Below are 16,420 nucleotides of genomic sequence, written 5' to 3'. Positions count from 1 at the left end.
CTGTATGTGTCTTCAAGGTTAAATGGCACAGTGCTGTCCCAGTGATTTCCAATTACAGCACTAGAGACAGCGAATGTTCACGAGAAGCTTTAAGTGTTGAAAGTACAAAAAGAAGTATAAAGAATAACAATGAGCATAGTCACTGGACAAAGATGTTATATTATATTGAAACACCACACAAGGAAGCTCACTACATGCGTGCACACACACACACATGCCCCCTCTTCCCCTAACAAACACATGATTGCACACCACACACACATGCAGCATATAGTGCTCCATGTTAGAGTGGCTTATTGTTCTCTGGTATGGAGGACACAATATCCAAGTCTGGTAATAGAGGTTAGATTAATTGCTGACAAATCTGTATTCAGCAGTTCCCTTTCTCTCTGCTTGACAGATTTATGACAGAGATTGATGGAGGGGAGGGACGAGCCGAGAGCCGTCTCTGTTCACTGAGAAAAGAGGACAACAGCTCAGTGAGTCAAAGAGAAACAGAGAAAACAAAAAAAAAAGAAAAAAGAAAAGACGAACAGGATTGTTTGGTTGGATCTTGCACATGACCAACAATTTTGTTTTTGAGCTTGTAGGAGATACACTCTTATTTTTCTCTTCTAACCACAGTAATTACCTCTAAAGAATATTGCTTATCATTTTATACCACTTACACTTATACCCAAAACAAGTATTATTTTTAACATATCTAACATAATAAGAAGAATATTAGAGAAAATTATAAAATCTTTAAAAAAAAATTGTCTTTGAGGAGGAGCCATGAGGAATAGGCTTTTTTCACAGTAGACATTTTGAACTATCATTGATTGTTATTATCATTATTAATAACATTAACAATTGGTTTGTTCTATATACGTGCCATGACAGCGAGCCTGCATGTACAACACCAGGACCCTGAAATTGAAGCAACTAAAGGGAATTAAGCCATCATTAAATTTTTGTTGTGGACATAATTCCCTGAGAAATGTCGAATTGATTTCTGAATGGTTTTTAAAAAAACAAGGTATAGTGTTTTAAATTGTGAGCTTTAGAGGTATTTGTACAGAGTGAGGCAAAGCTAGCTTTTCCCCCATTTTCAGTCTCTGTGCTAAGTTAAGCTAACCAGCTGCTAGCGGTGTCTTTGTCTTTACCGCAAAGTCATGTGACATTCAGTAAGAAAGCAAATCAGCATATTCCCCAAAATGGTGGGGTGTTCCTTTAATAAAGGTATTTTCATTATTGAGCACAGCTGTAACTAATAACATTAATAATGGCTGAATTCCATTCAGGTGTGTCACTTCCACATGTTATTCATATAACCCCACATGACACAGAGCATATCATTAATATCATTAGTTCCATCATTGCTATGAAAATCTCTTACTGCACACACTAACTCATGTTATGTGATCCTGGAATCAGCTCAGAGGGGAAAAGAATGACAATGAATGCAAACTATTGAACACATCATTAATACCCCCAGTGGCCGCTGATCAGTTTAATGGAAGTACTGCCTAACAAAAGTGCATTCCAGCTCCAGTTGGTTCTTCAGGTCTCCTTCACAATGACCACAGGACCTTCACATGAGCACAAAAGATTTCTTTGAATGTTTAGTCTTGGAACAGATACATTATGGCCAAGGTCTCCCCTCAGCTGATTGGCCCTGTGTTGGCCATGAGCCATAATGACGCTGGTCCCACATGATAACAATCAATAGCCTACCATACACAAACAGACAAGCTGAAATTACATGCTGGGTAAATATAATGCATATTTCCAGTAGCTGGAAACATCCAATGCTATGTGGGAAGCACAGCTTTAATGGATCAGTGTGATGCTGTTGATCCCTGATTCATTTCATGAGGTAAAAACCATCTAAAATGTCCTGTCCACCTCCCTCCTTCCACCTGATGTCACAGCCAACAGCTTGCCTGATTGGTTGACTCCACAGCCCGCCAGCTGTTTGTAATCAGGAGCATTTTGGAATGAGGATCACATGACACCCTCAAGGCACACACGCACACATAGATGTATACATGCGGAGAGCGCAGTGCATCTTTAACCTCATACCCCTTCCCAAAGGCTACTCCTTTGCAGTCAGGATCACCTCCAGATGTGCACAGTGTTCTCACCTCAGGATAAAAACCGGGGGAGGGGTCTGGCACAAGGAGGGAGGGGACAGTCTAATGAAAATGGAAACATACAAAAGGTTGGGAGGACAGCAAGTGAGAGGAAGGAATTTTTTTTTTTTTTAGAAATCTCATGTGGGTACTTCCCACATGAGAAACATGTTAATCTGCCTCAAACTGATGAAACACTAATGAATTTGAATAAACATTAGGAAGGCAAAGTCCTCATAGAAAGAATCTAATTGAAATGATTGGGACTCTGCTGCCTCCTAGTGGGACAACTCATTATAGACATCAACATACATGAAGCTGAGACATGTAAACACATACAACATTTCGAAGTAATTAAAACAACTGCTCATTTCATTTCAACTGTAGTTATTTATTTCCCATTTTTCAATAATCAAAATTAAAATTAAATTACACATACATAAAAAACATGTAGAATTCTTTTGCTCAAGACTAATCATTCAGTGGTTGAAGAGACAAGGCATCGCTCTTGCTATGGCTCCAAGACAATAAGTTTAAGGTTACTGCAGTACAGATGCTCTTCTCCCTGAAAGCTTCATGTTTTCTAACATCTCTCTCTCTCTTTCATCCTTTTCCTCAGACACAGATTTTGTCTTTGTATTCATGAGAAGGACATAGCCTCACAGTGCACTGTTTTCACTTTTATCTACACATACAAATGACATAGGCAGGGAAGGAGGACATTTGCAACGTATGTCTCTTGCTGTATTTTTGACAAAGAAATGGTACAATTGTCCAAAATGGGACACAGTAATGATTTTTTTGACAGCCTGTGCCTCATTAAAGACTTAATGACAGGTCTGTTTTTGGTCAGATGTAAGGTCAAAGGTCAAAATGACAGTACGACAGGAAATGGTTATGTATTCTGTGACAGGCACACATGTACAGCACATATACTCACATACGTCAAAATTTATGACCTCTCTTGGTCACATGTATATGCAGTCAACCTACAGTATACAGAAGGCATTTTACTTTATGTTTATCACACATTCACATTTGAAAATCAACTTTAAGACACATGATGCTCATTAAAATCACTTTAACAATTACTAAATAAATTATTTATTTTCATTACAGCACATCTATGGTAATTGACACTGCATGTTTAAAAGTGTTTTTTTTTTTTTTTTTTACCATTTGGTCTGGTCCATTATGGAAGCATTTTTCTTTTTTTTCTTTTTTTTCTCAATTTACACATTATTTTGGCTAGTCTTTGCACTCAGTCTTGTGTGTCTGAATCTATATTTATACAATGAATAATATTTAGTCATGCCATTCATCAGTTTAGTTATGGGTCCTCAGACACATGAAGACTATTCACATTCAAAAGTCTGACAGAGTCAAAGCAGAAGTACATGACAGCAAACACACTGTATAAAACTTTCATTCATGTCTTAGAGGAGGTATTACTGCATATGTGAAGTTACAGTGATAGATTACTGTACTCGTGCACATTGCTTTAATGTCACTTGAATAGAAATGAAGGGGACTGTGGGGGAATAAGCCTTGAATACGGTTATATATAAAACAATTAACTAGTTGATATCTAATTGTACAGTAAAAGGAGATTATATATTTTAAAACATTAGTAAATGACTCCATCAAATATTTTAATTGGATGGTTTTTTAACAGATTAATTTATTAATTCACTGAAAGTTTCATTTTTAAAGGACTGATTTGAGTCATTTGGGTGTTTTGAGTTTAAAGTGGTTTAAAGTGAAAGTATGTTATTCATGAAAGAAGAAAAAACTAGTTATTCCACTTATAAATGAAAAGTTGAATCACTTAGCAATAAAATGCACCATTAGTTTATTCAATACACTCAAGGGGTTTGCAGCTACAGCCTCACTTGGTCTGGTATGACCAGTAGCTTTTGGTGGCTAGTGTTAGCAAACCTTAGCAACATTATTGAGTAAGTTTATTTACTCTTCTCTTTTTATGCTACTGTTAATACTATACTCCCTTTTAATCAATAATTGTTTATTCTCTATGTCCTCCATCAATGATTAAAGTTTATTAGACAAAGTTCTGATGTCTGCCATCAGAGCTCTTGCTCTCCATGTAATAACAACCTGTGGTGGTATTTTAGTTTATTTTTTGAGTTCATTCATCAAAGCATTATTTACGTGCTGCATTCTTCTGCCTTTCTCTTTGCTCACTTTGCTTATTACAGTATATACAGAAAGTAAAGAGAACATGTTGGAATTTTATATCTAAAAATAAATAACTGTGAATAATAAATTATTGTAAAATCATTTAATTGCTTAATAGATCTCTTGAAAATAAAATATATCACAAAGTCTTTATCTACAGAAAGTGCAACTACAAATAAAGTTATTAGTAATTATTGAAGATCATTCTCTTACACCATAAACTCTCTACTCCTTTAGCTCTCTGAGCTTTGAGGTGACACTAGTGTGTGAAACTCACTATCCAAAATTAATTAAGGATGACCATCAGATTTGACTCTGACAGCACAAAATGAGGGCGAACACATCACAGTAGAACCTTGTTTGTCCAAATTGACAAGGAATGAAAACAACATCAAAAAAATCTTCTCTCAGTGCTGTGTAACTGTCAAAATTTTCTTTTTGGCACATTAATAAAAGTGTTTTTAGGCTTCAAATGTTACATTTTCCTGAACAGCCTTTATTCCACCCAGAGATGGATAAACAAGGACTCATAAATAAAGGTTAATTTGGGTTGAATTTGGGAGAAATTATTGCTTAAAATAAAATCCTGTAGCCCCCCCCAAAAAAGAAACAACATAGCTATTATTTTCCTGATACTCAAAGGCACACACACACTCTCTCTCTGTCATACACAAACGCACACACCACTTATCTGCTCTGTTTTCCCTTGACCTGACATCATCCAAAGTGCCTTACATTAGCATTCATGACATTGTCTGAGGTAAAGAAATAAGACACTGTACTAACACATGACAAGCATTTGGTTGAACAACCTCCACCCTACACAATCAACATCCATAAAGGGAAAAGATTACACCTCAAAAACCATATTATTGATGCCACTGCTTCATCTGAAGCGGGTCTTCTAACATTTACACTTTTCAGTTTACATCATCACAAAAAAACTGACACAAAGTTTTATGCCCCAAAAGAGGATTTGTCTATGTATTACTGAACCTTCAATGTATTTTTAAAATCTACCAAATAATTGACCATACCACTATTAAAAAAACACTCATGGCACATTAAATAAAAAGAGTAAATTTAAGGAATGATGACTTGCAAACCTATTTAGATTAATAAAAAGAACCTGGTTTGTTTTTCAGGGAGCATTAGTGCTCCGTTATATAGCCAAGCTAAATATACAGTCGAGAGGTGGAACCTGGGTGTTGTTTCTGATGACAAGGTCTAAAAATGGGAGAGGTTGTTGTTGTTTTTGTTATTGTTGTGTGTGTGTGTGTGTGTGTGTGTGTGTGTGTGGTGTGTGTGTGTGTGTGTGTGTGTGTGTGTGTACAGCACACACACACACTCTCCTATCTTTGTGAGGACCAAAGATAAAATAATCCAATGGGGACAACATATTAGAAGCAGTTCAACAGCACCACAAACTACAGCCTCCACAAGTGACTGACTCAACACTGTTCTGACAGAGTTTCAACAAAAATGGAACATGAAAAACTTGTAGGATGTTGTTTTAGACTGACTGACTGACTGACTGACTGACTGGCTGACTGGGCTGTAAGGTGGTTTGGGAAGTTACATCCAAATGAGTTTTTTTATGAATGTATTGCTTCCAGCTGTGCGGCAGTAAATGTCCGCATATCTCAGTGAAATCTCCATGGCTGCCAGCAGCTGTCACAGTGTTCTTGCAGTTGTTTCATTATTTACTGTCATGGAGCAGCTTCAGGATTTGTCTGTGGTTACAGTCTGTCTCACTGCTTTCCACAAATTATTTAAAAGTGAGCTGTTCAATAGTATCAAATTCTCACAGGTGAATACTGTTACAGGGGAGAATGGCTTGTGGAAGATGGAAAGCCAAAGGTAGCCCTTGTCACTGATGGCTTTCTTCTTCCCTGTGTAGTTTAATTGCTGAAATGACATGATGATGGTTGAAATGAGGGCAGGCCACTGGTCAGCTGGTTAAGTGTGAGGTTGGGGTTAACCACTGAAGGCCACGTTAAAATGAAAATAAACCCCCGAGCCAAGATGATAATGATGGGTCAAGTGAGGTTAGGGCTAGTTTCAGAGTTTGCATTGGTTTTAGTTGTTTCAGGGACATAAGATTTCAAACACAGTACACTGTTCCAGTCCTCACAAAGATAAAAGAAAGTGCATGCATATGTCTGCCTGTATGCAAGTATAACGCACCCTTGTCTGTTTGTCTATGTGTTTGTGGACTATGTGTTGAGGGTAGCTGGTAGAAATCATGGAGACTTGTTTCTGTGAGCACTGAAGTGGCTGACGGTCAAGGCAGCCAATTCGCAGCGTCCTGTGGTCCAGAACTACAGTCTCATTTGACTGTAGTCACTCTGCCAGGACTCTGGACATCCTTCACTCGTCTATGAACGTGATCCCTTCAATCCTGCAGAGGAAAACATACAAACCCAGAGTTAAGACAACACAGAGCGCAGTTATGCAACAATTTGCAATTAATGAAGTGTTGGGCCACAACAGAAACACGTGACCACAATGTGTAGCAGGAATATTTTCACATTGCAAGGGTGAGGAGAGAGAGAGAGAGAGAGAGAGGGTGTGGCCTTGCCTTCTTAGCAGCCACAGGACGAGAGTCCTTTTGATTGGAGGTGAGGGATTTCCACATGGTGGTTTTAGACATTTCATCAGATATATTAATGTCAGAGGGGTCACACCTGAGGAGCAGGGAGAGGAGAAGGAAGGTAAGACCAGAAAGCAGATACGTGAGGGAGTAGGGTGAGTTGGGGTTAAGGGATGTTAGTACTCACAGGGTGCACTTGAAAACAGACCACCACACACCAAACAAGGCAAGCACGCATATAGATAGACAGGAAGGTGAAACATTTCTCTAATCTTACCACACTCATAATCTGGTGTCTGCCCTGTCCATTTGATTGTGCGTAGGTTTATATACTGTATGTATGTGTACTCACTTGGGGTCGTGTGCTTTTAGGGTCTGAGAAGGCTTGCTGCTCTCCATGGGAATCTGAACAGCTGTTGTATCTTCCTGCTTTGGACTGAGCATTACCTGTGATTCCTAAAAGACAAACGCAATAAACGTATGCAGTCAATACATGCATGTTTGACTATTTTCATCTGGCCATTTAAAGATTTTGACTACCTCTTCTGTCTTTTTGGAGGCATCATCAAGATTTTTTTTCTTCCACTCAGGCATTAAGTCATCCAGGTAACTTAGCTCCCGCTTCGAGAAGCACAAGTCCAACACTTTGCGGACAAAAACCAGAGCCAGCACCTTGAGTCACAGGAGGAAAAAAAAAGCCTCTTATTTAAATGGAGGAAAAATGGAGGGAATAGTGAATCAAGACGGGATGTTGGCGGTGGTCAACTAACCATCATGGGAAAGACGATAGCAGCAGGTGAAGTCTTGATGACCCAGAGGAGCACCAGGCAGGTGAGCTGGGTGAGAGTGAACAGGTGTACCTTCCTCAAGGGGACGTGGCGCAGGTAGATGAAGTCTGGCTGGTGTTTGGCTGGCATGCCGAAAAGCTTCAGGCGGTCAAAGAACTGAAAAGTGATAAAGATGAATGCAAGTCGTAGAGAAGTTAAAGAGAGAGAGAGAGAGAGAGAGAGAGAGAGACAGGGTAAGGAGAGAAATAAATGAATGAGAGCCGAACAGAGAGACAGATGGTGAATGTGGCCAGAGAGAGGAAGTGATTATGAAAGACAAATTTAGTTGGATTGAACAATTATTTGTCAGGCCTCAGTGAATTGCACAGAGTTAATGAGATCAGGAGTGGGCATAAGAGGGACAGCCAAATTAGTAAGAGGCTGGGATGGAGAGGGCAAGAGAGCAACTCAGAACATTTGTTTTGAATAACTCCCAACTGACGTAATAAGTATCAATATAATCTGTTCATATGCCAATGTGATTAATAATAATAATAATAATAACAATAATAATACATTTTATTTATAGGCGCCTTTCAAGGCACTCAAGAACACCTTACAGTGCTCAGTAAAAGATAAAAATCTATAGTACAAGGCATAAAATACAAAATAATCGAGTACATGGCATAAAATACAGAATAAATTAGAATAAATGTAATTGCATAAAAATAAATATGATTAAGCGCTGGTGCTGGAGTTAAAGAGGGTAGGCAAGTTTGATTATAGACTATATAGAATCTTACAAATTATTCAGATTGCCTAAGTTTTTGATTGCTGTATAAATAGCTCCCATGGACATCCCCCTGACGTCAGATATCGCTCCTGTGTCGAATTTATAGAAATTATATTGCTTGTTACCTGGATGCCTTTTAATGAAGAGACTCCCATGTAAAGGAAAACACCATACAACACTGGCATAGGAATGAACTGAAAAAAAAACATACATCAACAAGCTTTAGTAACAATCACCATTTCATGCTTTTACTCCACTGATTAAAGCCTGAAGGGGGCAGCATTGTGTGGCTTGTCTGACTAACCTGCAGTGCTCCGGTCATGAATACAGAGCAGCCCATGAGCAGGAAGATGAGCAGGCCAGTGAGTCTCTGCTCTCTGATGCCCAGGAAGCGAGGCTGCTCTCCTGGAGCCGAGCTCTCTGACTCAAGCTTCAGGCTGTTGACGTGAGAGATGGACAGGACCGTGGCCGCTACGAACCACGGCAAGCCCATGATGGAGCACACTGCCAGCATCACCCCAACCATCAGTAGGTCCAGGTGGTACCCGCAGCCCTTCTGCAAAACATAGAGAAGGGAAGATACAGGTTCTCAGAGCAACCATATGAAACCTAGAAATCAAAGCTGTACGATCTAAATTTTCAAAATGTTCCTTGCCAGTAGTTTGTGCTCCTTGCGGTTGATGATGACGGCAGTTATCTGCTGGTCCATGAAGATAAGGATGGTGCAGAGAAGAGCAGGAATAGAGGCAGCCAGGACTGTCCACCATGGGTTGCGTCCTATGGGATTGATCAGCCAACCTCGATCATCTCTGGTGGGCTGGAGGAACACATTACAGAGGAATCATGATTCAACTATAACCCTGTGGAGTTTTATGCAAGGTCCACATTATTATTAGTAGTTTCTCTATACCTGGAATTTGCTGGGCACCTTCAACTTCTGGGATGGGACTCCAATGGCATAGTCAAGCAGAACCATGATGACAATAGTGAGGAACACTGCAAAGTCACTGATCATGGACCGCACCTGGGCATGGGAAATAACAACACTCAGAAATCAGTGGTTACAAATGTGACGTGTCAGGATTCGCAATGTTTAGTCACGCCCTACCTTAGTGAGCAGTCAGTGTTTGATTACCTTGGTGGGGAAATAACGACTAGTCTTGAATTGCTTGAGAAAGGCAGACATGAAGAAGGTTGAGAAGAACAGGATGGTAGACCAGAAAAGAACATCCGGGGTGTAGGGGCCATGATGGCCACATGCCGTCCCAACAAAGTGGCCCTGCAGACTGACACACTCCTGAAGAGATTCACAGAGGTCACATTAGAACAAAATTAGAAAACAGAACATTTATTATCTAAATGGTGTGGCAGACAGGAAGTGTCTGCAAAGCAGAAAGAAAAAAGAGAAAGAAATAAACACTGGAGAAAATGCAGTGTGTGCTATCATGTGAAAGTTACACTGACATTAGGCGTCAAAAGGAGTGTGTGCGTGTGTGTGTGTGTGTGTGTGTGTGTGTGTGTGTGTGTGTGGTGTGTGTGTGTGTGTGTGTGTGTGTGTGTGTGTGTGTGCGTGTGTTCCACATAGTTATGTTACCTTGACAGTAAGGTTGGCCCAGGGTACATCAGATGCTGTGATATTTCTCTCACTCCACAGCTCTAAGGTTTTATTACTGGGATTATCAGGTTGTGCACACCTACAGCTACAGAGAAAGAGACACACACACAAAATCAGACATCAGACATAAAAAGAACTGGATGCAGGGGTGTGATCTGAAGGCTATTAGAAGAGAGCATGGGCAGAGACAAAAAAAACAATGAAACAATGGACAATGAAAAAACATCTCCCAGGTGAACACGCAGGTGTGAGCAGGAGGAAACCATTAGAGTGGACATTGTGTTACCCACTATGCCAGCGTGAGTTTGTCCAGATCGCTGTGTGTGTTGAAGGGGTAGATTTCTCCCAGGTGGAATAGCTTCTCCAAAGCCTCATAGATGAAGATGAGACAGATGAGGGCAGCAAAGGCTTCCTCTGTGAACCGAGTGATGTAGCACACCAGAGAGCTAGCATCCGTGGCAACCAACACCAAACACAAAAAGGCCGTCCACAGGCCGATGCAAGTCCTCAGCGACAGATAGGACAGGTCGTAGTCCCTGAGAAGAGAAGAGAAGAGAAGAGAAGAGAAGAGAAGAGAAGAGAAGAGAAGAGAAGAGAAGAGAAGAGAAGAGAATAGAAGAGAAGAGAAGAGAAGAGAAGAGAAGAGAAGAGAAGAGAAGAGAAGAGAAGATAAGAGAAGACTGTTTAGCAAAACAAATCTCAGGGTGGTGAAGATAAAAAATCTCACAGACAGGCTGTTGTAAAACTGAACATACTTGCAGAACTTGAAGAGGATTTTCTCAAAAACCAGCACAGGACCCGTGCTTCCCAGAATGGTTAGAGGCTGACCAGCAAACAAAGAGTAGGCCACTCCAGTCATAGATGCACCAAACAAGGACTCTATGGCACTCTAGGAGAAACGGTGGGAATACAGAGAGTTTGTCTTGTTTTGTCAGTATGCAGTAAGATACAAGATCTATGCTGCATTCATGTTTTAATCACACTGCAGTACAGTGAAGTGAGTATTATACTTACTATGCGTCCCTCCGTCGCCTCCCCTAGCAGTCCTCCAAAGGTGATGACAGGAGACATGCAGGCACAGTAGAGGAAGAGGAAAGAGGCCACACACTGGAGGCTCATACCGTCCTTAAAGTCACCCAGATAGAAAGGAGCTTTCCTTTTGATGTCCAGTATCAGACCACCAAACAACCTGACCACAACACACGAGGAAAGAAGAGTGGTGCTGAGGTTGAGACAATAAGCTTGTGACAAGATGGATAGAGTCACGTCAAGTTGATGCATTATGGTTATTACATGATTATTTGAAATTGGCCAGCATGAAATCAGATCCAACTCAAATCATTTCCAACGTTTCACTGTGAGAACTACTGTATGTCTATTTGCTTTCTTGCCAAGTTGCCTGTAAAACCACAATTTATCATTTTTACACTTTGGTTTTTGTACAGATTTAATTAGCAAGCTTTTAAGCTGAGCACATTTTTCAACTTTGGTGAAAGACCGGCTGGCTGTTTGCTTCCAGTCTTTATGCTAAGATAAGCTAATTGCCTTCCGACTCTAGCTATGTAGTTAGCATACAGACAAGAGTGCTGGCAAACGTCTCACCTACCGCTCAGCAAAACTGAGAGTTGAAGTTGAAGTATTGAACCAAAGCAACATTTAAAGACCCTACACAGCAAAGCTCCTCCTTCATAGGTGTTCTCACATATATTCTCATAGACCTCTTCTGAGGACTGCGTGAGCATTCACGGACTGGGCTTGATTGACATCTCACTTACTCTCCTTTGACACCTGTTAATGATACAGTGAGTTTAGTGACCTCATGTAATTCCCGACATAATTCCACCCTCTTCAACTTGAGCCTATAGGTCTAATCAGCCAGAATAACATAAGGTGTGGCTGTGCACGGCCCTTAACGTGTAACTTTACACCAGGATGAAAAGCACGGTTTCACTGCTGTCTTTGCCTGAATGTTTCAGACCTGTTTGTCAGAGGCAAACTCAGCCCCAAGCTGCGACACTTTCCTCCAGAGACCTAGCTGGTGCCACCTCCATGTTTTTCCACAGGTTGTTTAAATGACAACATATGTTGTGATATTCACCATTTGTGGGGTGTAACATCCTGTGTTTTGACATCTGAATTTAGCTTCTATATTTACCATGGATTATAGCACCAAATACTGAAGCAACAAGCCTGTGTAATAAACCCCAAAATGACAACTTACCTTCCAGTTCTCTGCAGCTCTGGCCCGTGGTGCTCAGCATGTAGTTCTTCCTCTACCTGGCAGGCTGTACCGTTAGGGACTCCGGGTTGCTTTCTCTTCTCCTATAGACACCCAGTGACAGTCCAAGAACAGACAAAAATCAGACAACAGCTTTACCCTTTACCTATACAGCCACTGTTGCTTTTATTGCACCAAACCAAATCCGAAAAGCAAATGTCTCTGTCATCGTAGCTGTTAGCTGTGTACCTGAGAGGGGACATTCTTAGGAGGCTCGATGCGGATGGAGGGGTCCCACTCTCCCGGTGGCAGGACAGTCACCTGGTCAAGGAATTCATCTATTCCAGCCAGCAGGTCACCTCTGTCCTTTGCCTTGTACGCTACATCATGGAAGATCTGGAGTAGAGTTGTGAAGGACAGAGGAAACTTAACTGCCTGCCTTTGCAAGACAGATGTTGAGATTTAATTTGCACTGTGGAAGTCTCTGAAACTAGATTTTAATTGACAGATCCTCTTACTTCATCTGTCATAATGGTTGCCATGGAGCGTCCAATTTCATGGTATTGCTGAGCCTTTCCATCTGGGCCCAGGAGAATGAAGAGGAACCTGATATTTGTCAGTAGACAATTTCGAGTATGTAAATCGTTCCCGGATTATTGAATTGACATATAGTAATTTGAATTCATAGCTAAACCATTGTTTATAGAGCTGTAGCTGTCTACCTGGTGGGTATGGGCACCTCAGTGAGGCCGCTGAGCAGCACAGCAGGGGAGAGGCGGACAAAGGCCACAATGGGCCTCTCAAGGAAGTCCAGCTCTCCCACCAACACATTGGAGGCCTCTGCGCCTTCTGGGATCTTCTTCATGAAGTGCATATCCACCTGGTGAGACAAGGCAGAAGTTAGTATTGATCAAGATTACAAAAATTGTGCATAAAGCTCTCCCGCTACAGGTGCAGCCTAATGCCAGGGAAACTAGCTAGCATTTCAGTGCTAGGGATATGAAACTGAGCATATATGCACTCAAAGTCCCAGGTGGAATTTAATGGCTAAATGGAAACTTTTATCTGTGTTGGCTTTCTGGTTGTGCTTTAGAGTTTTGCAGTGATCGGCTGTTGCTGTAGGGTCAACTTTAAACAAATGTAGTTCCCCTGTTGTTTCCTAGGGGGCACTATGTGACCTAGTTGATTATTGTTGAGGGCTCAGGCAAACATTGATTAGCAGAGTGCGACAGCTGCATGCACAGTGCCGATGGCACTGCACAACCAAAATACATCTATCACTACTGCTGTGAGACTGCACACATCTGCTTTACCTTGCTGAGGTCCACCTGGGCGCTATCATGTCCAGCACCGTTCTTAGATGGTTCTGTGGCTGGAGGAGGCTGTGGAGATGTGGCTGTGACAACAAGAGTGTGGCCGTACATGTGCATACATAAATATATGTGTGTGTGTGTGTGTGTGTGTGTGTGTGTGTGTGCGTGTGTATGTGTGCGTGTGTGTGTGTGTGTGTTTGAGAGAGAGAGGGAGGGAAAGAGAGGGAGAGAGAGAATCAGTGCATATATTTATTGGCCTGCCAACTGCAAAGTGAATTAGGAAGGCAGTATTGCTTAGTTGCTCATATATCTCCCAATTGCTCAGGAGCGGTCAAATGCTTTTTGGCAGTCTGTCCCTGAAAGTAGTGTCACTGTTGAGACACTTTGTTTTGTTGCTTTTATTTTCTTCCTGTCTTCTTTTATTCCCTAGTTTTTCTCCCTCCATGATTCTGATAAGAAATCGTATGTGATCTTAAATCAAACAGAGCTGTCCGACTGAAGAAATTCCAAGTCGACTCAGACTGACATGATATTTATAGGATTATGCGCAGATCAGCCACGACAGTAAATCCACCTGCCTAAGATTGTGTAGGTGCCGAAAACAGCTTTGACTTGTCCAGGCGTAGGCTCCACAAGACCCCCAGAAAGTGTCTGGTGGTATCAGACATCAAGACGTTATCATCAGATCCTTTAAGACATGTGATTTGTGAGGTGGGGCCTCCATGGATCAGATTTGTTTCTCCAACACATCCCACAGATGCTGGATCGAATTTAGAATTTGGAATTTCAGTCAACACCTTCAACTTTTTGTCATGTTCCTCAAACACTAGTGTGGCAGGGCGCGTTATCCTACTGAAAGAGGCCACAGCCATCAGGAAAAACTGTTTCCATGAAGGGGCGGTACTTGGTCTAGGTAGGTGGTACGTGTCAAAGTGACACCCACATGAAAGCCAGGACCCAGAACATTCCCCAGAGCATCACACTGCCTCCGCCAGCTTTCCTTCTTCGCATAGCGCATCCTGCTGCTATCTCTTCCCCAGGTTAATGGAGCACAGGCACCCAGCCGTCCACACGATTTTAAACATGATTGATGAACATGATTCATCAGACCAGGCCACTTTCTTCCATTGCTCCATGGTCCAGTTCTAACACTCACCTGCCTCTTGTACGTACTTTCGGCAGTGGACAGGGGTCAGCACAGGTACTCCCCATATGCAACCAAGCTGCAATGCACTGTGAGTTCTGACACCTTTCTAATCATAGCCAGTATTAACTTGTTCAGCAGTTTGTTCTACAGGTCCGCTCCACACCCTGCAAAACCTGCTGTTTTGGAGTTGGGTCTGACCCTGTTGTCAAACCATCACTGTCAAAGTCACTTGCCCATTTTTCATGGTTCCAACACATCAACTACAAGAACTGAATGTTCACCCGCTGTCTAATATACCCCAGCCCTTGACAGGTGCCATTGTAATGTGATAATCAATGTTATTCACTTCACCTGTCAGTGGTTTTAACATTGTGGCTGATCAGTGTATGATTTTACACTGATTCTGTAACAGAACAAAAGTAATTCTAATTTAAATTCATGACACTGGATTGAATTTGAATTGGATTTATACCAAAATGATCCATTCTGATAAACTTCTGACAAAGACCGACCAGAAATGTATATGTGCAACATGTAATTGCATGTGTTATATACAGTATGAAACCCACCTGTCAGATGGGGCTCTGACTGTTTGCGGGTTCCCTCTGTGATGGAGCGTACGATGGGAATCAGGTTCTTCTTCTTCTCGTTCTGGTGGTGGTGTCTCTTCAGCAGAGCCTCACGCACCTTTACTCTCACGCTGTCATCCAGCTCATGGGATGCCTCCTGGTGGTCCAGCACCATGTCTGCAACACATGGAGAAACCCATAAACCCTGACATCAGAGTATCATCAGACTGTTCACTGATCAGTGGCATCAGACAGATTTTATTTACACAATATACATGTGTTTTTGGCTCTGAGCTTTACTCCATTTATAAAACTGCATAAATAACCTAGTTAATAAGGAATCCCAATGGCTCATCAATTAAACCTTCTTAAATAGTTGTTTTCCACTAATTGCTGTATTTGAAATAAATATGCAGTAATCTGCTCAGGCTTCTCTCGATATGTTAAGGCTCAGTGCAGAGCAGAAGGTGTGTGTTGGAAGGGTTAGGTCAATATGTGTCCAACATAACTGGTCATGTGGGACTCTGGCGGATAATCAGCATCTCCCCATCTCTTTCCCCTCACCGCTGCTGCTCTCTCCTTCTCTCTCCTTCCCCCAGTCCTTTTCTTTTTTGCACTGACTTGCTGAGTCAGCTCTGGATCTTTCCTTCCTTCTTTCCTTCCTTTCCTCCTGGACAGTCAATCAGACACACACGCACACACGCACACACACACACACACATGCACACACACATACACTGCGGTACCTTCATTTATTCTGAGCACACTTCAAGGCCAGCGCTAATGTGTTGGATGATAATCAGCCATGTTAATAGGGACAGTGGCACAAAAGAGGCAAAACTCACAATGTACATCTAATGGAGCCTCCACTCACTCTCCACAGGCTTGAGATAGATCAAGTTATTTTTAATTTGACACGATAACAGCTGCTCTGCCTCCTCCAGTCTATCATCAGAGAGACGACCGTCAGTTACTCATTTCACAACAGGATACATTCACTAATATCACAGCATGCTCAAAGAACTGGTGTACACAGCCTCCTTTATTGTTGTGCTCACACACTTTGTTGTTCCTTTTAATCAAGTAAGATACTTT

General features: G+C 41.6%; 1 protein-coding gene across 1 annotated transcript in view; it reads right to left on the bottom strand.

Annotated features, from left to right (window-relative positions):
- Positions 1–2,484: 2,484 nt before the first annotated feature.
- The window catches only part of slc4a8 (solute carrier family 4 member 8), a 33,913-nt gene continuing 19,977 nt past the window's right edge, over positions 2,485–16,420 (bottom strand). Inside the window, exons 6-25 of the mRNA XM_056399422.1 lie at positions 15,326–15,502; positions 13,610–13,692; positions 13,019–13,176; positions 12,815–12,902; positions 12,546–12,692; positions 12,300–12,400; positions 11,093–11,267; positions 10,834–10,967; positions 10,369–10,614; positions 10,058–10,163; positions 9,599–9,760; positions 9,374–9,487; positions 9,119–9,280; positions 8,768–9,019; positions 8,589–8,657; positions 7,674–7,847; positions 7,444–7,575; positions 7,256–7,359; positions 6,892–6,997; positions 2,485–6,711 (exon numbers count right to left, since the gene is read on the bottom strand). Coding sequence (XP_056255397.1) covers positions 6,706–6,711; positions 6,892–6,997; positions 7,256–7,359; positions 7,444–7,575; positions 7,674–7,847; positions 8,589–8,657; positions 8,768–9,019; positions 9,119–9,280; positions 9,374–9,487; positions 9,599–9,760; positions 10,058–10,163; positions 10,369–10,614; positions 10,834–10,967; positions 11,093–11,267; positions 12,300–12,400; positions 12,546–12,692; positions 12,815–12,902; positions 13,019–13,176; positions 13,610–13,692; positions 15,326–15,502 — 2,696 coding nt within the window. The 3' untranslated portion in view covers positions 2,485–6,705. The remainder of the gene's footprint in view (positions 6,712–6,891; positions 6,998–7,255; positions 7,360–7,443; positions 7,576–7,673; positions 7,848–8,588; positions 8,658–8,767; positions 9,020–9,118; positions 9,281–9,373; positions 9,488–9,598; positions 9,761–10,057; positions 10,164–10,368; positions 10,615–10,833; positions 10,968–11,092; positions 11,268–12,299; positions 12,401–12,545; positions 12,693–12,814; positions 12,903–13,018; positions 13,177–13,609; positions 13,693–15,325; positions 15,503–16,420) is intronic.

The sequence above is a fragment of the Seriola aureovittata genome, chromosome 2 (assembly GCF_021018895.1).
Source record: "Seriola aureovittata isolate HTS-2021-v1 ecotype China chromosome 2, ASM2101889v1, whole genome shotgun sequence".
In the NCBI taxonomy this organism is placed as follows: domain Eukaryota; kingdom Metazoa; phylum Chordata; class Actinopteri; order Carangiformes; family Carangidae; genus Seriola; species Seriola aureovittata.
This window is presented reverse-complemented; position numbering and strand designations above follow the sequence as displayed.